The following is a 22,188-nucleotide window of genomic DNA, read 5'->3' on the forward strand; positions in this document are numbered from 1 at the left end:
ATGAACCTGCTAAAAGCCTCTTTAACCTCAATCATGCATCATCATATACGTGCAGTAAAAATAGAAAATACTATTTCCATAAAATTAAACCAAAGGTCATGAAGTAAGAAATAACCTTTTCTTGATCTTGAAAGTTAACACTCAAGAAAAATGTATCTGATAAGAGGAGACGATGGGAGAACCACAGGAACTGACCTACATCGATCCTTATAAAATACGCAGTGAAGATGGTCAGCTTTACAGAGATTCGAAAGGGGACTTCTGGTGGTTTAAAGAATGAGTGTCGCAACTTTCTTTTTTTGTTTCCTATTTCATCAAAACTTTTGGCTTTCCTATTTCTTATTTTAGGCATGGTACTAGAAATATTTCTATATAGGACAGCCATTACGAAGGTCTTTCTTTCGGGGGTTGGGGGGTAAGGCACTCACAAACAGAATGAAGTGGGCTGAGACAGAGGAGAGGTTTCTTTAAATAACTGGGCTAACGTTGGAAATGGGAAGGGAGGACAGAAAGAGTGATAAAGAGATGTGCACCTCCATGAGGAAGATTACTACTCGATGTAGAATTACTTGTTTCTGTGACCAGGGAAGAGAGAAGGTGGTTGGAAAACACTGCCTGTGAACAATGTTGCTGAAGGAAAAACGGTGATTACGACGACACGACGGGCCCTGCTGCCAACAACGTGGGGACATTAAATGGCAGGGGGAAGGAAAGCAGGGGCCACTGTCTAGTCTTATGTTTGTGACACACGCCAGTGTAACTCCTGCAATACCACCCACGTGAGGAACAGTCACGTGGAACAAGATGAACGCAAAAACGTATTCACGGCAGTGATATTCAAGTATGAGTGTACACCGCATAAGGCTGTGAGGATTAAATGGGGCAACATTTGCGAAGTGTTTTGCATAACGCCTGGTATACACAGAGGGCCTTATAAGTCCAGCAGTGTGCCAAGGGTTTTATATGCCTTATTTTGCTTAATTTTCAACACAACCCTAGGAGATGATACAGAGCAACATTCTCCCCATTTTACAGGCAAAGAAACTGTGGCTCAGAGATTGAAGTGACTGTCCATGTTGGTTAGTGGGTGGAGCTCCCAGTAGACCCAAGAGTCCAGCCCACAGCCCTGCACTCGTCCACTGCGCTCTACACAGCCTCTGGACATGGTCCTCTTCGCTTCAACATGTCAGGGTCTCCAAACATGTTTCTGGAGTATGACAACCAATGGGGACTGAGTTTCTGCCCTCAGGAAGCATGCTTCTGCCTAAGGGTTAGGAAAGAATATTACTTTGCGGAGCTGGAGGGCAGAGGGGCATGAGGGAAGGAAAAAATATGCTTAAAATAATTTGAGATAACAAATGAAAAAATGAACTCAGAAATAAACAGACTTTTTGGAACATATTTTGATATAAGAAATACCCATAACTTTGTTTCTTTTAATAGAATTAAGTGTTATGGTGTAAGCTATCATGAACCATCCTATTAAATGCTTATTCTCCAAGGAGACAAAGTTTTCTTTTATGCTGAGAAGAGCTGAAGAGAACATTAATCAAGTTTTCTGTTTCACTCTCTTTTCTACATCTTGTTCCATCTGCCTAATCTGGACGAAGATGATGTAACAAGAATAACCCCAATGCACTACTGCTGCTAATCGCTGCGCTCATCTACTTTGCACTAATGTATAAAATAGTATCCATTCTGTGATCGACCAGCTCCAGATAAAGTTCTCATTCCAAGAGGATTCATTCTCATTATTGCTACTTGCTCATTTATGTTTCATGCCTACTTCCAGAAAGGAGTCCCTTTGATTACAATCTGGCAGGGAGGTAGATCTGCTTCCAGCCAGCCAGTGTGGTGGCCGACAGCCACTGTAGGCTGGGGACACTCCACTCAGTGTTTCCAGGTGACTCAGAAAGAAATTCCAGCAAACACCGTGGTGCTAGAGAATCTGAGATTAATCCTCTAGGCCTGTGCCTAAAGAAGTCCTACAAATTGTCCAAAACCCTAACTCAAGTTCAGAATCTAATAGATTGGAGGCTGCTTACTTTTGCACTAATATTTACTCAGCTGGTAGAAACAAAACAAAACAACAACAAAAAAACAAAAAACCTACTAAAAATGCTGCATCTTTTTAACATAATTTTCTTTCCCACCAATACTGCCAACCATTGAGACAGAAAAGCTCGTAGAGCAAAACGTGTTACCAGCTGTGTGCTCATGATTTGGGGTACTCTTCCATAAGTGACTACAAGGAAACGAGTGACCCCCACAGGAATGACAGGACTGTCTTTTCTTTCCCTAGAGGCACAAATAAACTCCACACTCACATAACCTTGAAGGTAAGAACTCTGCTTCTACTTTCTACATCTAAAAGAACTTACCAAGTATGAGAATAGTGGATTGAAATCCAAGTGGTTAAACCCTTACAAGAGCCACTAGTAGCATCAGGCCCCAGTGGTCTCCTCCCTCACGATCCAGGGAACACAGAATAAGACTGAAAACCAACAGGCCAAGTCTAGGAAATAGAACAGTATACTAGCTGCCACTGTTGCATGTAACTAGCAGATGATAAATATAAAACACAGTTCAAATAAATCTTTGCAAAGAAAGTATTACACATTCTGTAATATCGAGCCAATGTTACATATGTTTAATAACAAGTTACTCTAAGCCTTACCAAAAGATCTTTAGAAAATTCAAAAAGGGAAATTAACCAGCAGACATGCAATCAAGATTTCCTCTATGTGACTTGTCTTACAAGGTCGCTAAAAAACTAGCAGTCGGTACTTCTCCAGATGACGGACTGCATTTTATCATTTATACGGTAGTCTGTTTCCTTCACTAGATTACAAGCTTCTTGCAGGTATGAATCTTTGTGTATAAAGCATGGTAATCATAAAGTCTGGAAGTGAGTAATATTGCTATTTCTTTTAAATAGACTGAACTCCTTTCATTACGTCCCTAGGGTATGCTAAAGATGCAAATTTATTCAGTGAGAATCAGACTCACAAGTAATTAGAGGCAACACAAAGCAGACGCATGCAGGGGTGGGTGGGAATGCTGCATTCACGCCTGGGGTCCACCACAGAGGTGTGCAGCATACTGACCTACACGCTGTGTAAAGGACAGCACCCGGAACACATCATGTGACATCATGCAATACAGTATGTACTGCAATGCAGTATCATTTATGATGCATATGCACCTAAGTTTCCAGACTTTAGGGCCACCCTTTAGATGCTCAATAAATGTTTCTGAAGTTAAACCATAAGTCTTTAACACCCCTCACACTAAAATCTTCTCTGGAATCAACTCCGCTATCTACGTCACAGGTTTTAAATGCCGCTTGGAAAAGACAGATAAATACCTGTGCTGGCAGAGATGAGAATGGAAATCCTGCCTGGAAATCATCTGACAACATCTATAAAAAGCATTCAGAATGTACATATCCTTGACCCAAAGGGTCTATTTTCAGAAATTTGTCTGAAATAAATAATTGAACAATCACACAATGACAAGGTCAAAAATGTTCACTGCAGCATTATCTAAAATAGAAAAAAAGACAGAGAGATTGCTTAGATAGTGTCTGTCTAAAGAATTGGAAGAGACCTTAGAAGTCATCTCATTCAGCTATTTCACTTTATGCAAGAAGGAACGGAGACTCAGGGAAATTAAGGCACTTAGAACTCAGGTCTCCTGAAAAGAACACTATGTTGACATGGGCTCAGCGGAAAATAAAAGCAGAGTACAGAGATGTACTTTCCCAGAGGAGCTATGCCCCTGGTGCGCGTCTCGGGGACCCCAGGACAGGTGTGCAACCTCGGAGTGCCTCCCCAGTCACTTCCCTGGGCGTGCCGGACCGTCTCCCGTGTCCTCTCCTTGCCCTTCTCTGTGAAAATCAGCCTAAATGCCCTGGCTGTGTGTATCGCTTGTCCCTGTGGAAACTCTCCAATGAGTAGTGAATGCAGTGCAAAGTGACATGCAGCACCCTGTCAGATGATAGCCAGTAAGAGCTGGGGCTGTCTGCACCTTGGCTGGCATCTCCAGTCACTGGGTAGAAAACCAAGAGGCAGGCTGTGGGAGCTCTCCTGGTCAGCCCTGCCTCGCCCTCTCTTACCTCCTCTCTGCTAACGTCCATGTTCCACACTGCAATTCCGCCGTCTGAGGAACAGGAGACCAGCTGCCTCGTGAGCTGAAGGTAACACAGCGACTGCACCCGGTCACTGCAAACAGCACACACAACAGTTACGTGTCTCAATGTGGAAAACACAGACATCACCTTCATGCAGGCTCAAATCTCTCCCCTCGCTGGAATCAGCAACTGACATTTTATCATTGGTGATCTGGATCCCAGTACAAACTTTAATTGGCATTCTATAACTTATTATACAGAATAATAGCTTCTATGAAATAAACACTACTAATCAGTCATTAAGAACTGCAGGTCAGAGTCCCCCACCAGCGGCTGGCAGACGCCCTATTTGTGGGGAGATGCTAACTCCACGTCTTCCCACACCGCCATCTTGTTTATAGCAATACAATCTCACCTCAAGAAACAAGAAAAATCTCAAATAAACAATCTAACCCTACACTTAAAACAACTAGAGAGGGGCTTCCCTGGTGGCGCAGTGGTTGAGAGTCTGCCTGCCAATGCAGGGGATATGGGTTCGAGCCTTGGTCTGGGAAGATCCCACATGCCGCGGAGCAACTAGGCCCGTGAGCCACAATTACTGAGCCTGCGCGTCTGGAGCCTGTGCTCCGCAACAAGAGAGGCCGCGATAGTGAGAGGCCCACGCACCGCGATGAAGAGTGGCCCCCACTTGCCGCAACTAGAGAAAGCCCTCGCACAGAAACGAAGACCCAGCACAGCCATAAATAAATAAATAAATAATTCCCATTTAAAAAAAAAAAAAAAACAACTAGAGAAAGAAGAACAAAGAAAACCCAAAGTCAATAGAAGGAAAGAAATCATAAAGATCAGAGCAGAAATAAATGAAATAGAAAGGAAGAAAGCAATAGCAAAGATCAATAAAACTAAAAGCTGGTTCTTTGAGAAGATAAGCAAAACTGATAAACCCTTAGCCAGACTCATCAAGAAAAAAAGGGAGAGGACGAAAGCAATAAAATTAGAAATGAAAAGGAGAAATCACAACTGACACTGCAGAAATACAAAAGGATTATAAGAGACTACTATAAACAACTATATGCCAATAAAATGGACAACCATGAAGAAATGGACAAATTCTTGGAAAGGAACAATTTTCCAAGACTGAACCAGGAAGAATTAGAAAATATAAACAGACCTATCACAAGTAATGAAATTGAAACTGTAATTAAAAACTTCCAACAAACAAAAGTCCAGGACCAGATGGCTTCACAGGTGAATTCTATCAAACATTTAGAGAAGAGCTAACACCCATCCTTCTCAAACTCTTCCAAAAAATTGCAGAGGGAGAAACACTCCCAAATTCATTCTACGAAGCCACTATCACCCTGATAGCAAAACCAGAAAAAGATATCACAAAAAAAGAAAATTATAGACCAATATCACTGATGAACATAGATGCAAAAATCCTCAACAAAATACTAGCAAACAGAATCCAATAGCACATTAAAAGGATCATACACCATGATCAAGTGGGATTTATCCCAGGGATGCAAGGATTCTTCAATATATGCAAATCAATCAATGTGATACACCATATTAACAAATTGAAGGAGAAAAACCATATGATCATCTCAATAGATGCAGAAAAAGCTTTTGACAAAATTCAACACCCATTTATGATAAAAACTCTCCAGAAAGTGGGCATAGAGGGAACCTACCTCAACATAATAAAGGCCGTATATGATAAACCCACAGCAAACATCATTCTCAATGGTGAAAAACTGAAAGCATTTCCACTAAGATCAGGAACAAGACAAGGATGTCCACCCTCACCACTCTTATTCAACATAGTTTTGGAAGTCCCAGCCACAGCAATCAGAGAAGAAAAAGAAATAAAAGAAGTACAAACTGGAAAAGAAGAAGTAAAACTGTCACTGTTTGCAGATGACATGATACTATACATAGAAAACCCTAAAGATGCCACCAGAAAACTACTAGAACTAATCAGTGAATTTGGTAAGGTTGCAGGATACAAAATTAATGCACAGAAATCTCTTGCATTCCTATACACCAACAATGAAAAATCAGAAAGAGAAATTAAGGAAACATTCCGATTTACCATTGCAACAAAACAAATAAAATACCCAGGAATAAACCTGCCTAAGGAGGCAAAAGACTTGTACTCAGAAAACTATAAAACACTGATGAAAGAAATCAAAGATGACATAAACAGATGGAGAAATATACCATGTTCTTGGATTGGAAGAATCAACATTGTGAAAATGACTCTACTACCCAAAGCAATCTACAGATTCAATGCAATTCCCTATCAAACTACCAATGGCATGGTAGTTACTCCCAATGGACTAAGGAAGAAGAAAACCCTGGCCTTTATTTTTGCTACAGAACACCAGACACTGAGGACTCACGGAAAAGCAGTTAGGAGCAGACTGAGTGAGCCCTATCAAACAGGGCTCACTGTCTGCTAAAAGACGGGGTTTGGAGAAAGTAGTCTCAGAACGCTAACGCCTCCCCCGACCTGCCCCAACTCAGATTCTTTCCCCATCCTCACAAACGGTCACGCACTGGTGGCCCTGGAGCAAGAGCGCGCGGCCTTTCCTTCCTCCGATGTCCCACATGATGATGCTGTTGTCGGAGGCTCCTGAGAAGAGTAACCGTTGAATAGGGTCCCACCAGAGGCAGGCGACACTACCTAGGCATGAGAGAGGGAGGCTAAATGTAACTCTACGTCAGGACATACACATGTGAGGCAGAAGACCGAACGAGGCCTAGCTGAGTCTTTAAGTAAAAATGCATTTTCGTTGTACAAAAGGGCGTTCAACACTTTATCGCAAGTCACAGAGAAGGCACAGCACATCCTCTGTCCCGAGCTACAAGATTAGGATTTTCAGTTGTGTATCAAACTGCTTTGAACACAAATGTGTTTAAAGAAGACTTTCCTCGTCTATACCAAAAAATTATAAAATAGCTGTATATGAGGGTTAGTTCAGAAAAAGCTTTTGAAGAAAAAAAAAATAGTTACCAATATCTAATGAGAAAAGGCAGTGAAGTTTTCTGTGGTTATCTTATATAAGATTAAAATCTAGATGATTCTAGGGCTCTGGGACCTTGCAGGTGTCTTACCGTAGGATGCCTACGTTTAAGAAAACTGAATTAAGTATCTCAGAGAAAAAAAAAAAGAGATGCAGGTGTACCATACAATTATGCCAGAGAACTCAGGTAAAAAAATCCAAACCCTACATTTCACACTCTATATTGGCTAAACTTATTAAATTTGATATCCTTGGGAAAATCTTTCTTTCTACAGATTTCTCTTTCAACAGATCTCTTCATTGTTCCATTGACTGCTGCTTGCCTAGAAAAAAACTATTAATAAACTTAATAAAATTGAACCAGTCACACAAGCTAATAATATTTTTGGTGGGTATACAGAAAGCTGATAAAGCCACATTCAAAAGCAACCAACAGAGACTAGTTTCTCACAGAAGCTTAACGAAAGTGAAAAAAGAAGTATTGTGCAAAACTGGCTTCAGGGATCAACTCTGCAGAAATCCTGACCCTGTTTGATCCTATGCCCCATGCACTTCAGCTAGAGGCCTAATAGCAGACAAGCAAGGTCTTTCTACATGAACACTGCTAAGTAGTTATCAGAACCCACTCTGTCCTTAGCAACCCAGAGAATACTTAACAATATGGGGATCATGAGACCATTAGTCATAAACAGAAAGTGGTTTCTGCAGGGCCTGTGCTTTCCTGCCTAAATCTATTCAAACTTAACTGTCCTTCTCTCTCCCTTTTCCCCTTCAAGGTCCCTGATCTGATAGACTCGGTTTTACATACATAGATTAGCTATGGACGACATTTAACTTGTTACGCTTAAAAACACTATTTTCATAAATAAGTCCATCATTAATTCCTTCAACAAACCCCCAATTCTTCGACGTGAACCAGATGGCCTCAGAGCTTCTCATCTGTTACTCAATATAGCCGATTGAGTTTCAAAGCCCTTCCACGAAGCCTGGCCAACTCACCACCCTACAGAAATGATATAAGTCCACCCAGTCATTCTTTTCCCTCAGTCCCTCCCCCGGGGATGTTTCCCAAGTAGAGGCAGAACCAGCTCATACATTTCTTCTAATTGTACTCACCATCTACATCTTGCTTGGTGTCCTAGAAGGTGACAAATTTAAAACAGTAATAACAACATTCTTCCAAAGGTCTCACCATTTATAAGACATTTTAAAAGGTCTTCAAAAATCATTTAATTTAAAAGGTAAACAAAATAGAAAGTATTATCCACACAAGCAATCTAGAAGGGATTTGGACAACACAAAACCCTACCCAACACCCTGCCTTCACTTAGTTTTCACTCTTTGAGATCTTTTGAGATTTAATTCCCCTATCTGGCCAATCAAACTGAAATCTGACAGATCATAAGGAGCTGATCATTCGTGAAACCACAGAGCCGAGAACTAAATTTGGATGCCCAAATTAGGTGAAAAACGGCGGTGATTATACAGCCTACCTTCATGTCCTTTAAGGGTGGTAATAACTGAGCAGGAGCTCTGTTCAAGCTTCAGCAGGGTGATCTGTCCAGAACAGTCGCCGACAAAAGCATACTGAGTATCAAAGTCATATCTGTGGAGAAGCAGTCAAGGACGTATAACACAATGCATCTCAAAGTTATAAAGAAGAAAAGGTACATTCTAAAGAGAAGAAGCACAAACCTAAAACTATGAGAAAAGAAAAGAAATACCCAACTGAAAATCATACAACATGTAAATATGGAAGAAAAAGAATGTTTTAAGCTAGAATTATCAGGAAAATTAATATTCATTCATTCAACAAGAATACACTGAGTAGCTGCTACTATTCCAACCAGTATCCTAGGAATTGGCAACAAAAATGTTAAGAGCTGATAGAGAAGACAGACATAAAAACAAGTGATTATAAGCAAGTTATAACAGAGTGTTAAAAAGTAAAACACTCAATAATGAAAACAGCCAAAAACAACTGGAAGAAAACTGCTTTTCATGAAATATCTCTGGAAATAGTGTAAAAATGACAGCAAATATGGACATGAACCCACCTTTTTGGGGGGCCTAGATGATTTAGCGTTAAGTGAAGAGGATGGTTTAAATTGCTGTGAAGAGTTTAATTTTAATCATACAAAAGGCAGTCATTTGGGGTAGTAGGAAACTTTAAATTTAAAAATATATTAACTATTGGCAACAACTCATTACTTTCTTGGTCGCTTTATGGCCATAGACATTTGTGGCAAATCAGTAGTTTACACACAATAAGATAACTACTATTTTAATTCCAAAACATAGATCAAAAGGAGGACCACAGGCTGGGCCATGATTATGTGATTCTGTGCCATTTTCTATCAATCCATACGAAAGCCAAACACATAACAGAAGAACTTATTTAGCACATGATACATCTGAGTAGTCTTCCCTCGTTTGATTCTAAAGCATATGGTACTATTTTAATATCTCATGCTGTGCATTCATTTGTAGCACACATTTTTTATAAAGGCTTTCAATGGAAGAAAGAATTTACTACACCAGACATCCCACCTCTCAAAGAGAGACTACTGCGGGGCATTTGCCTGTTGCTGACAGCCTTACCTTGCCATCACTAAGATACACAGCTACCACAGGCAGCCTTAAGCAAGAGCGAGCTCTACGTGAAACAAATCCCATAGAGTAGTAGAAAATTTGAGACCAGCAATTTTGTAACATTTGGGGTATCCTGAGGCACCTCTGAGAGTATTAAGGATTATGAACCCTCTCCAAACACACACAAAAAACCTAAAAAACTCCTTGTAGCCCATTTATGAGCTCCAGGGTCACAGACCCTTCTTATATTCTCCTGTGGGGTCTGCAAATAAACCACCACCAGAAGAGTCGTTCCTTTCTTTCCTTATACAACAGAAAGTCTTTTCTTTCACTTTGCAAAGCAAAGGAGTGAAGGGAGGGGTCTGTGTTAATGAGGTTTAGGTTTTCCGAGATTCTGTATTAAAACACCTAGAGCACATCCCAGCAGGGAACAGCAATTCATTTAATTATTATCTTTAATAAACCAACTTTATAGCAAAAAAGCAGAGACAGAAATTCTTAGATTTTATGTGAAATATGTAGGAATCGTTCAGTCTTTGCATCTCAATCAGCAATTTCCAAGCAGATTCAAAACTAACTCCTGAGAGCGGGAGGCGCTGGGCGGGGAAGGATACTGCAGACACGAAGCCCAGGAAGTGGAGAAGTGCCTCCCGAGCATGCTCCCACTGCGGGTGCACATCCAGCTGACACACTTGTCGTGGCCGGTGCTGATCACCCACTCTGTGGCCAGGCTGAAGATAATCGCGGTCACCCGGTTCTGATGAGCTGTGGGGACAGAGAGGGAAAGTCTGCACCCTTCAGGAAGAAATGTGACCTTTGGAATCCAGTCTCCGTGGGTGTGAACTGAGGCTCCCCTTCTCCACTTGGTCGGCCTGCAGACTCACGGGCTCAGCAGTCCTATTCCGGAGATGCCCGCACTCCAAACAGGCTGCAGAGCATGTGCCCGCCCCAACCCCAGATCTATCGCAGGCTCTCCGTGGCCCTGCCCTCTGCCTCCCTACAGGGAAGACCATCAGAAGCTACAGATCATTACAGAGTAATGCTCAAGAGGGATTCAAATAATATATTAGAGAACTGATTAAAAAACACACATACAACTCTCAATGAGTTCCATATGGAAAACAGCAGTCTTATCTCAACAGAATAGGTTTGTTTGTTTTTTACTGTCAATACCTTTAGTGTTTTGACTCTTTAGAAAACACTGGCACTGTAAAAAAGGGCAACTGAAATTTTCTGAAATTAACCTTTTATTATTTTTAAGATGAAGCATTTGTAAAGTTCTGCATTCCAAAGCAATAGCTGAGAATGAGAAGGTGTTCTATTACCTAACTTCTAGAATATTTGTATTTCCAGGTCAATTGCAAGCCACACCAGGGCAGTGACCTGTCTACTTTATCTGGAACAGGATCTTGCATGCAGCTGGTGTTTAATAAATGCCCAGTTTGATGAATGAAGTCAGAGGCTAGACAGAGACACCGCTGACCTTGCTCTCAGCTGTGTAGGCTGCTTCAGAAAAACAGAGGGGCTCTCTTATAAATCAATCAGCAAAATCAGAAAACACTACAACTCCCAGGAAATATGGGCAAAATCATGAACAGATATTCATAAAACATGACAAATGGCCAACATTAAATAAAGCTTAAATAATTTTAAAACTGAGAACTATTTTTGACTATCAAACTGGCAATAAATATTTATAAAGATCAATATAGACTTAATAATGAACAGGCACTCTCAATCACCACTCATTAAAAATTTACACTATTGCTGGAAAGAGTTCTGCAAAATAAATCCAGAGTATTAAAAAAAGTTTTAAAGTTTGACCCAGTTATTCTACTTTTAGTAATCTGTCTTAAATAGAAGTAATCAGAGTTACAGAATTAGAGTCAGAGTAACCATCAAGGACACACACACACATGTGTATATACATATATGTGAAATACACACACAGATATGTATACACACATATACACACCATCATATATGTTAGTATGTGATATCAAAAAATGGAAGCAGTATACATTTTCAAAAACAGAGGAATGGTTAAATTAAATCTGACACATGCACCCAATGGAATAGTATACAAAATTTCAAATGTTAATAAGCAGGAAAAGGATGGTACATAACTCTGAAGAGCTAATAGCCTCCCACATAACTGGGGTAACAAAACTTTTAAAAAGTTAATGTGAAAACCTAATTTTGATCCTAAGACATGGTATTCTAGTTGTGTGTGTGTGTATTATAATTACCTGGGTAGGTCTTGATAAAGTTCATTTTATTAAAATCTTCAGAAACGTGAAATTCCTAAAAGTAAACACATGCAATAAGAAAACAGTTATGGTTTTAAAAACAACAGGACCTTAACTTTCAAAAGGAAGTAAAATCCAAAAATGGCCATCACCAGCCTCGGGACTCAAGATTAGCTACATAAGAACAATAGGGAATTGCTTCTTGGTCCTGTCCTCGGGTTACCATTTCTTTTGGAAGCAGACAAGTAAAGAAAGTGCTGCTGACCAGTACAGCATTTTTGTCCAATTCTTCCTCTACAAATGAGTGCTCTGTATTTCCTCTCCCTCTAATTGCAAAGGAGGCATCTTGTTCATTTTGCTCTCTTGGCTTCACTAGAATTTCCTCAAGATGATACATACAAAGCAAAACTACAAAGACCCATTAGGAACAGAATTCTCAGCACCAGTGAAAATAAGGCATTGGGTATCTGAGGCAATAGAAGAGGAAAATTACGTATATTTAATATATAAACACACACTAAAAAGGAAATTTAGACACTGTGGGTGTTTTTTTTGTTTGTTTTTTAATACTCCTGTATCTTCCAAAATTTATATAGACTATGTAATACTTTATAACTAGGAAAAAATTAAAAGTACATATTTCTTAATGAGAAAATGAGCCTCAGCATAAAACTGAGAAGATAAAACTCTAAAGAAAAAGCACTAATTAAAAATTCTATTGATCAGTGCTAAATTGATAAGTTCTTAAGAGTCTCGATAACATGGAACATTATGAATTGCTGATTGGTCAGGATGAAAAAAAAAAACAACAACCCACAAAGGAATACTGATTCCTTGTCCTCCACCTTGGTTTTTTGCAAAGTACAAAAATGTACCAGCATTTTATATATACTAATTTCTATTCGAGGGAAATCAATAGATTAATACTAACTAATAATAAATTGGATTTACATTGCCCCTTTCCACTGAAGAGCTATAAGAATTTTTATATGCCATCCTATAACCGCAGAGGGTACCCTTGAACCACGAGCCACAAGAATAGTTCCTAGAGAAATAAATGCATGACCACTACCACCACTGGAGAAGGTATTTGAGGCTTGCACTCGTGGCTTCTCGTTACATATGTGTGCACACATCACCACGATATTCCTATAAAATCTTCAGAAGGAGTAAAACAAGACCACCGGCATTTATTACTACACAACGTATACACAGCAGCCCCAAGCAGGTGGGCGCTGACCCCCAAGCCTGCAGCTCCCCAGCCCTCACCAGCTGCCCACTGTTGCGTGAACTGCTTAAGCAGAGAGCCTGTCCTTTCTCCTGGCTCTTTCTTTCTTGGCTTTTAAACACACTCAAGGCTTCCTCTCCTTTACTTTAAAAAGCAAAACAAGCAAAGAAAAAAAACCAAAATTCTCTTAATGATACTAAAACTTTCTTCATCCCCTCCTCAGCCAAAGCCTTCTCTACAGATGAGCCCACACTCACCATGTTCAGGGTCTCTAGCTCCTCACCCCGGTCACTGTTGAATCCACCGCACCGCAGGGCACCACCCCCGCTGCATGGGAAGGGCTCTCCCTGCAATCACCAGCTGCTGTCTAACTGCCATCCCCAAGGTCATGTCACTGCCCTGATCTTAGGCTCTCCTCCCACATGGCCCATTCCGTCTCTGTCTCCCCTGTGGGTTCCCAACCCCCTGACTTTCTCTTAAATGTTGATATTCCCCAGGGAACATGACCTTGGCCCTCTGCTCTTCCCATCCTACCCGCTATCCCTAACTGACGCCAGCCACAGGTGTGGTCTCCACTGAGACCTAAATTGGGAGGACTCCCAACCCCAGCCCAGACCAACCCCTTGGGCACATGAACCCAACTGTCAAAGCTGAACCTGTCACCTTTGCCCTCAATATCAGCACGTCTCCTGTCTCAGGGAGCAGCTAACCGTTCACCATCATCTTGGCTCGAAACCGGACGCCACCTTATCAGCACTGCTATTAAACACCTACATCTAATCAAACATCTGCCACTTATCGGCACACTAAGCAAACAAACAGACACCTGACCGTTCCATCCTCCCCCACCGGATGCTTTCCAGTGGCTCCCCATCAAGCAGTGATTCCCTGATGCACTCGATCCTAAGGGTCACCGAAAGGCCTTGCTAAAATGTAGATGCCCAGGCGCCTCCCTAAAATGTAGATGCCCAGGCGCCTCCCTAGCGCTTCTGAAGCTGTGGGTCTGGCATGGAGGCAGGCAACGTGAGTTTCAGCAAGTTCCCTGAATGATAAACGTGACTGATTATGCAGGCTTGGGAAGCCCGGCTTACACGGTGTAGTCCAGGCTCCTTAAGGCACACTCAGGATCGCCATTTCCCCTTCCTTCCTGGCTGGCTTCCTCGTCAGCCCCACTCCTAAATCAGAGTCATTCAGGACTCAGGCCCGGGGCCTGTCTCTTCTCATTCTCTCCCCAGGTGATCACAGCTATTCTTATGGCTTGAAAGATGCCCTATGTGTACATGACTCCCCAACCAGGGCTCCCACTGGGCTCCAGGCCTGCAAATTCAATGCCAACTCCGCATCGCCATTGGGTGTGTCACTGGTACCTCAGCTGTACAGCTGGTTCCTCACTGTCTTCTTTCCCTCTAAATGCCCCCTCTCCCCACATGCCCCTAAGCCTTTCTCTTCTCAATAAATGATACCTCTGTCTACCAGTGACTCAAGCCAGAAACCTGGCTGTCACCGGAGTTGCTCCTCCTCCTCCCCTCCCCACACCCAACCTGCCACAGATGTATGTCAGTCACCTGCTTCTGTCCATCGTCACTGCCACTGCCCTCTCACCCACAAGGCGACAACACCTGACGGTCCCGCCTCCACTCTTGTGGTCCCTCAATCCACTCTCCACTGAGCAGCCAGAGTGATCTTTTAAAAATGTGAATTAAATCACGCCATTCTTCTGCTGAAAACCCTGCAAGGGCTTCCCACAGATTTACAAAACTTAAAACTTCACCCAGACCTCCAAGGCCCTGCGTGACCTGGCCCCAGCCCACTTGTCCCCTCGCCCCTCGTCCTGCCCTGTCGCTCAGCACCATCCAGCCAAGATGACACCCTTCAAGTCCTCAGACACGGAGATCTTCCTGCCTCGAGTCTTTACTTGGACCTTCACGTCTGGAAAACTTGCTCTGGCTCTGCCTGGCTCTCTCCTACCTGCCCTTCAGGCCTCAGCTGAATGTCACATCCCTGGAGCGGTCTTCCTTCCTGACGATCCTGTCTGCTAGGAGCAGGGCCACACATCTCTCTGGATTCCCTCTTTCACTGCACCTGTTCACTTCTTCACAGCATCTACCACAACCTGCAACTTGATGTTTACTTGTGTATTACCTGTCCCTCCCACGAGGCCATAAGACTCCTGAGAGCAGGGACCATGTCCACCTTCTTCTCAATTAGCACTCTGCATGACACCTAGTGCTGAACTCAAGGCTCTCTATGACCCGCTCCAGCCATCTCTTCAGTCTTACGTGCTTCATGCTGCCAAGCTGCTTCATTCTTGTTCCCTGCGCACACTCTGACTTAAAAAACCCCTCTGTCTTTGCTCATACTGTCCTCTGCGTCTGGAAGTCCTCCTCCTCCCTCTTTCCTGGTTAACTCCTAGCCATCCTCTGTGACCCAGCACAGTAACAAGCTGGCCTTGCCACTCTCCTGCCAGGTGCAGGCACCGGTCTGTGCTCTCACTGCTCTGTGTGCAGTTCTGTAAAGCAGTGATACTCAAAGTGCGGTCTGTGGACCGCTGGTCCTGATGAAAGAAGCAGAGAAATAGCGAATGTGTGTTCAGAAACCTTTACAGCAATTTAATATTATTATGACATCCAAGCAGACAAAACCAGCAAATTTCCTCAATCAACAGTGTAATACCCAAAATATCAATCCAGCAAACTAAACTCAAAGCAAACCGAAGGAAAAATAATAGAGTTGAAATACATTATCAGAGAACAGAAAAAAAGCAATAGAGAATCAATGATATCAAAACTGGTTCTTTGAAAAAAATCAACAAAATTGACACACATTTAGCCAGAGTGGTGAAGAAAAAAAGAGAGACGACTCAAACTACTAAATTCAGGAATGAAAGGGGGAGCGTTACTATAAACCTTACAGAAGGAAAAAGGACTGTAAAAGGCCGCAGTGAACAATTACATGCCAACAAATTAGATCAGCTAGACAAAATGGACAAACTCCTAAAAACATAAACAACAAACACCGGCTGAAGAAGAAATAGAAAACCCATAACAAGTAAACAGATTAAATTAGCACTCAAAAAACTTCCCAGGACGAAAAGCCCAGGACCAGACGGTTTCACTGGTGAAAATCTTCCAAGCTGAAGGTCCAAGTCTTTTACAACTCAAAAAAAAAAAAAAAAAAGGCAAAGGACTTGAATAGATATTTCTCCAAAGAAGATACACAAATGACTAACAAGCACATGAGAAGATGCTCAAGATCACTAGCTATTAGGGCAATGCAAATCAAAACCATCATGAGATACCGCTTCACACCGACTAGGATGTCCATAATAAAACAAAAACAAACCCAGAAAATAACAAGTGTTGGTAAATATGTAAAAAACTTAGAACCTTTATATATTGCTGTTGGGAATGTAAAATGGTATAGCAACTTTGGAAAACAGTTTGGCAGTTCTGTAAAAAGTTAAGTACAGAGTTACCATATGACCCAGCAATTCCATTCCTAGGTGTATATACCCAGTAAAATTGAAAACTTAGGTTCACACACAAACTGTTAGGCGACTATTCACGGCAATATTATTCATAATAGCCAAAAAGTAGAAACAACCCAACTATCCATCAACTAATGAATGGATAAACAAAGTGTGGTATATCTATGTAACGGAATATTATTCCACCACAAAAAGGAATGAAGTATTAATTCAAGCTACAACATAGATGAACCCTGAAAATACTATGCTAAGTGAAAGAAGCCAGACATAAAAGGATATACATCTTATATGATTCTGTTTACATAAAATGTTTAGAATAAGCAAATCTCTGAATTCAGAAAGTAGATTAGTGACTGCCAGGAGCTGAAGGAAAGGGGACTGTAGTGTGACTGCTAATGGGTGTGGGATTTCTTTTTTTGGGGGGGTGGAGGAGCTGATAAAAATGTTGTAGAATTAGAGTATTAATGGTTGCATGATCTTGTAACTATACTATAAGACCAATGAATTGCACACTTTAAACTGGTGAATTTTATGGTATATGAGTTACATCTCAGTTAAATATATGCACACACACACACAGTTAGACTCACAAAAATACCAATCTATAATAAGCTGAAAATTTAAATATCCGGTCCGAGACGTATAGCCTCAAAGAGTTATATGAACTGTTGGCTGAATGACTAGTCCCTAGTCTTGTTTTCCTTCCTCCTCATCTTACACACACACATACACACGCACGCGCGCGCTCTCTCCCACACTGTCCTTGCCCCAGCCTCCTCCTTCATGGGTTCAGGGATCAGGGCTGCTACAGGACTCACGTTCCCTGTACGAAGGCTGTGCTTTGTGGGCTAGACTGAGCACCAAACCATCAATCATGACAGCATTCAGAGCTCCGTGGAACTACAGATGGTCCCTGACTTACGATGGTTCAACTTATGATTTTTCAATTTTACGATGGTGCTAAAGCAATACGCCTTCAGTGGGAACCACGCTGCGATTCGTGTTGAGCTTCTCCCAGGTGCCTGATACGCCGCACGGTCCTCGCTCACGACGCTGGGCAGGGTCAGCCGCAGCCCCGCTCAGCCATGCGATCGTGAAGGTTAACAACCAACACACTTACCATCATTCTGGACTCACGCAATCATTCTGTTTTCCACTTTCAGTACGGTATTCAATAATTGCATGAGATATTCAGTGCTTTATTATGAAATAGGCTTTGTGTTAGGTGATTTTGCCCAACTGTAGGCTAACGTAAGTGTTCTGAGCACGTTTAAGGTAGGCTGGGCTAAGCTATGATATTCAGTAGATTAAGTGTATTAAATATATTTTCTTTTTTTTAATTAATTAATTAAATTTTTTTTTTTTTTAAGTTTTGGCTGCATTGGGTCTTCGTTGCTGCACGTGGGCTTTCTCTATTTCTGGCGAGCGGGGGCTACTCTTTGTTGCGGTGCACGGGCTTCTCATTACTGTGGGTTCTCTTGTTGCGAAGCACGGGCTCTAGGCGTGCGGGCTTCAGTAGTTGTGGCTCGCGGGCTCAGTAGTTGTGGCTTGCGGGTTCTAGAGCACAGGCTCAGTAGTTGTGGCACACGGGCTTAGCTCCTCTGCGGCATGTGGGATCTTCCCGGACCAGGGATCGAACCCGTGTCCCCTGAATTGGCAGGAGGATTCCTAACCACGGCTCCACAAGGGAAGTCCCAAATGTATTTTCAACTTATGATATTTTCAACTTACGATAGGTTTATCAGGACATAACCCCATCATAAGTTGAGGAAGCTCTGTAGTTTACAATTAAGCACTAACTAAAATTAATCCATTTTTAGGCCTAACATCTGTATTGAATGAAACATTTTCTAATGCCAAACAAGCAGGCATTCATTGTTAGCTTTATTTACACTGTCCAACAGGAGTGAACACGGGAGGTCAATATAATGAATACATTCTGGAAGCTACCTACCATCACGGCTCCGTTATCCTGGCCCACAAATATCCGTCTGCTATCATGATGGTAAGCCATAGCAGAGCAAGGAGCTGCCAGAAAGACAAAGACCACGTTACGCGCAAAGCTAAGCATGTTAAGTCATTGTTCAAGGTACATTATTAAAAAGAGCTATAAAACTTAGGTTAAAAGAAAGAGGGCAAAAACACTTTATAAAAAAAAAATTACTAAAATTCTGTTGTCTTAGTGTAAAATTTTAACGTTAACAATCTTCCAAGTTACTTTTATAACTTTGGGTGAAGCGAGCTCCCTGAAGTTTCATCTGATTGAAACTCCTACCTGTTTCTGGAAAGGTCTGGGGTCCAGTGCTTAGAGCAGGTGATCTGCTACCCAAATTCCACAGGTCATCCTGCCCCTCCCGCTTCCCCATCACACATAAAACAGCACCTGGCATCTGTGGAAAGAAGGGTTCCCAGCACCACAATTCCCTTTCCGTGGCATGTGAGCAAGCTGGGAAAGCCACTTTGGGATTACTTGGTTTTTTTTTTCCCAATGATGAAAAAAATGTTCCGTTTTGCGATGACTCATACAACCCCAGTTTCTGGTAACGAGTTGTGAGCGGCAGACATGTTTCTTTGTCCATAGCATGTCATGTGACTAGGACAGCCCCGACTCTTCCAGCTTCTACATAGTCTTCTTCCAGAAAGCATGGGCCAGAGAATGAGTTTCACAAAGGAGAAAATCTAAATTGTCTCCTCTGCTAAAAATTAGAATTAAAGTGATTTAGAAAATGGAACATTTGGAAAAAGAAATGTTTGGGTTCACTTCAGCCTTAAGAATTTTAATTGACTGTGGAAAGAAATGTATGCTAGGAAATAAACAAACAAACTTGAGTTTATTTTGAAATAAAACTTCTTAAAAAAAGTAAAAAGAGAAAAATCTTATAAATGAAGTTACCATTTGAAAACAGTTTAAAGTTCTCTAACTACAATGGCTGATATTCTCCACCAAAGGAAGAAAATAAACTACAATACTGAATTGTACTCAAAGGCAGAAACATAGTTAGCTGTATGGTCAGACTATTTCAGTTGCATTCAAAAAACTATCTCGTTGAAATGTAGAGACCAAAACTGTCTACACACAAAACAATTAGAACTGACTACAAGTTTGTACACCCTTATCCACTATATTGATGTTTGAAACTACAAAGAACGATCATGTTTAAGAATTATAACCACAAAGATATATGTGTCTTCATACAAAGTGCTTTTTAATAACCATGCATAAAATTATCTTTGAGAAATCAAATCTCTTTGATGATTTTAAAGATTCACTGTCATTATTTTTGCTTGCTTTTCAGTTGGTACTAAATCTTAATGCTTTAGTTTTAAGCTTCTTTTCAATTCTTTTTATGCCCAATGCTATAACTAACTGTACATAAACATGTTAAAATCTTTTGTGTAAAAATTACAATGTGCTGAGTAATTTTATAAGACTAGAGAATTCTCACATATTTAAAAAAAAAAAGCCTCGCTAGTTTGCTTTGTATCTAAAAATGTCCTGGCTTTTTTCCTAGAAGGGAAGCTTCTACTGAGATAAACTATAATTTTTTTTTAATGTGAATGTTCACATAGTTTTATAAACAAGCAAAACACAAATCATCTTTCAAATCAGTGACCTTTTAAAAAGGCACCATTGCAGTCCAAAATCATATGCTTAAAACTTTAGTTTTGTAAACAAAGGGTTTTCTGGAATATAGTCAGGCTCTTTCATTTATGTATTCCTAATGGCTGCTTTCACATTACGATGGCAGAGTTGAGAAGTTGTCACAGAGATTGTTTGGCCCATAAAGCCTAATATTTATGTCTGGCCCTTTGCAGAAAAAGTTTGTGGACCCACCCCATATTGCAGTGAGCAGCACAGTTTTGGAGTCAGATGGGCATGAACTGGAATTCCAACCTCTGGCCTCAGTTTCCCTGTCTACTAAGTGGTGAAAATATCGTCTACCTTATATAGCTGTTGTGATGATTTCATAAAATAGTACCAAAAAACAAAAATGCATGAGGCACATAGTAGATACAGAAACTAAGAGTTACATTTTTCTTCAGCTAAAGCAGATTCTGAAAGTTATTTTTGTTATGTGAGGTAATGTTCTGAATCATAATTGGTCCACGTACAGCAACATTCTAAGGTTTGCTTACTGATCACCTCTGTCAGGTCACAGGAAACAAATCGGTGGATGGCCACTAAAACGTCCTCAACTGGGTAATCTGCAGACAGTTTTTAAAACCAACATGGCACTTTCCTTCTCCTACTTCAAATTTAATTTTAAAATAAAACAGACAAGCAGTTATTTCTCAAAATTCATTCATTCTGTTTTCTTCTGGCAGTGTTCTTGCAATTTCATCAGTAGACACTGTTCCAGATGGAGGTGATAAAGAGGCATCTGGAAGCAACAGGCTGCATACGTGTAGATACAAACATGAAGGTGTCAGTCACCCACAGCAGAGATGTGTTTTTACCAGTCTTTCCAGCCACAGCGCTGGAAGCTACTTCTGGAGGGTACAGTTAGGCCAAGATAGCAAGGGATGGCAACAGAGAAAGCAAAGCCATGTGCCCAAGACCCAAAAGCCAAGGAAGAGTGTGCACTGCTACTGCAAGGTTCTGGTGCCCTGGGAGAGAAATCAATTACAAAGTGAACTAAATATCTGGGGGAAATACAAGCCAAGGAGTCACTGAACTAAACACTGGACAAACATCTGTCTCAGTCTCTCTCTGTTCTTAAGAGCATGAACTCCAAGGTTGAGGTCTCAGGAGACTGAGCTGTGGCCAGATTATGAAGTGTGGGGTAATGGAGAGGAGGGAGGGATAACAGCAAGAGCGTTAGCAGGACTGGCCACAAAGACGGTAAAACATCCCCCAGCACAGGTAGCAGGTCCCCAGGCTGTTGCTGTTCCCGGCTATCAGATCTACCACTGGGTCACTGGAAGTAAGGAGTTATGTGTCTAAGAGAAGCCTCTTATTTTTCAGTTGGGTAAAGGATAGGCTCAGAGGCCCAGGGTATCCCACCTACCTCTGCCCTGCTCCCTCAAAATCCCAAAGTAAATTTATCAAACGGGCTCCATAAGCACATTCACAAGACATCAGCCGCTTCCTATTTCACACTGAGTAACCAAGGTGACAAATCCACAGACACACACGGACACAGGATGGGAGGTACTACTGCCTGGCACAGTAAATCATGATTAGGGTTTCAGGTAGTCTTGACACACTGCATATGGTAAAGTTTTATGGTTCCTTTTAAAATAGTTAGCTTTATACCAGTATTCCAAAGAGTCCACTTCATTTTCATTGAATGGTTATCAAGATAGAGAAGATAACCAGCCTGCCCAAGCTGTCAGTAGAAGGCAGAACAAATGAAAATCCTGATAAACTACTAATTATTTGTGGAAATGTTTATAGGATCTAAACCCTGCACGTACCCTGCGATAAATGTGCAGATGAGAAAGTGCTAGCCAAGAAAGGAGGTGCTTGG

The 22,188-nt window shown here is 41.4% G+C and overlaps 1 protein-coding gene across 1 annotated transcript in view; it reads right to left on the minus strand.

The window, feature by feature from the left end:
• WDFY1 (WD repeat and FYVE domain containing 1) overlaps positions 1 to 22,188 on the minus strand; it is a 48,349-nt gene that overhangs the window by 6,466 nt on the left and 19,695 nt on the right. The window contains exons 3-8 of the mRNA XM_036857122.1: positions 18,672 to 18,745; positions 12,003 to 12,057; positions 10,368 to 10,518; positions 8,655 to 8,767; positions 6,695 to 6,821; positions 4,118 to 4,223 (exon numbers count right to left, since the gene is read on the minus strand). Coding sequence (XP_036713017.1) covers positions 4,118 to 4,223; positions 6,695 to 6,821; positions 8,655 to 8,767; positions 10,368 to 10,518; positions 12,003 to 12,057; positions 18,672 to 18,745 — 626 coding nt within the window. The remainder of the gene's footprint in view (positions 1 to 4,117; positions 4,224 to 6,694; positions 6,822 to 8,654; positions 8,768 to 10,367; positions 10,519 to 12,002; positions 12,058 to 18,671; positions 18,746 to 22,188) is intronic.

This window comes from Balaenoptera musculus, chromosome 7 (genome assembly GCF_009873245.2).
Source record: "Balaenoptera musculus isolate JJ_BM4_2016_0621 chromosome 7, mBalMus1.pri.v3, whole genome shotgun sequence".
Lineage (NCBI taxonomy): Eukaryota > Metazoa > Chordata > Mammalia > Artiodactyla > Balaenopteridae > Balaenoptera > Balaenoptera musculus.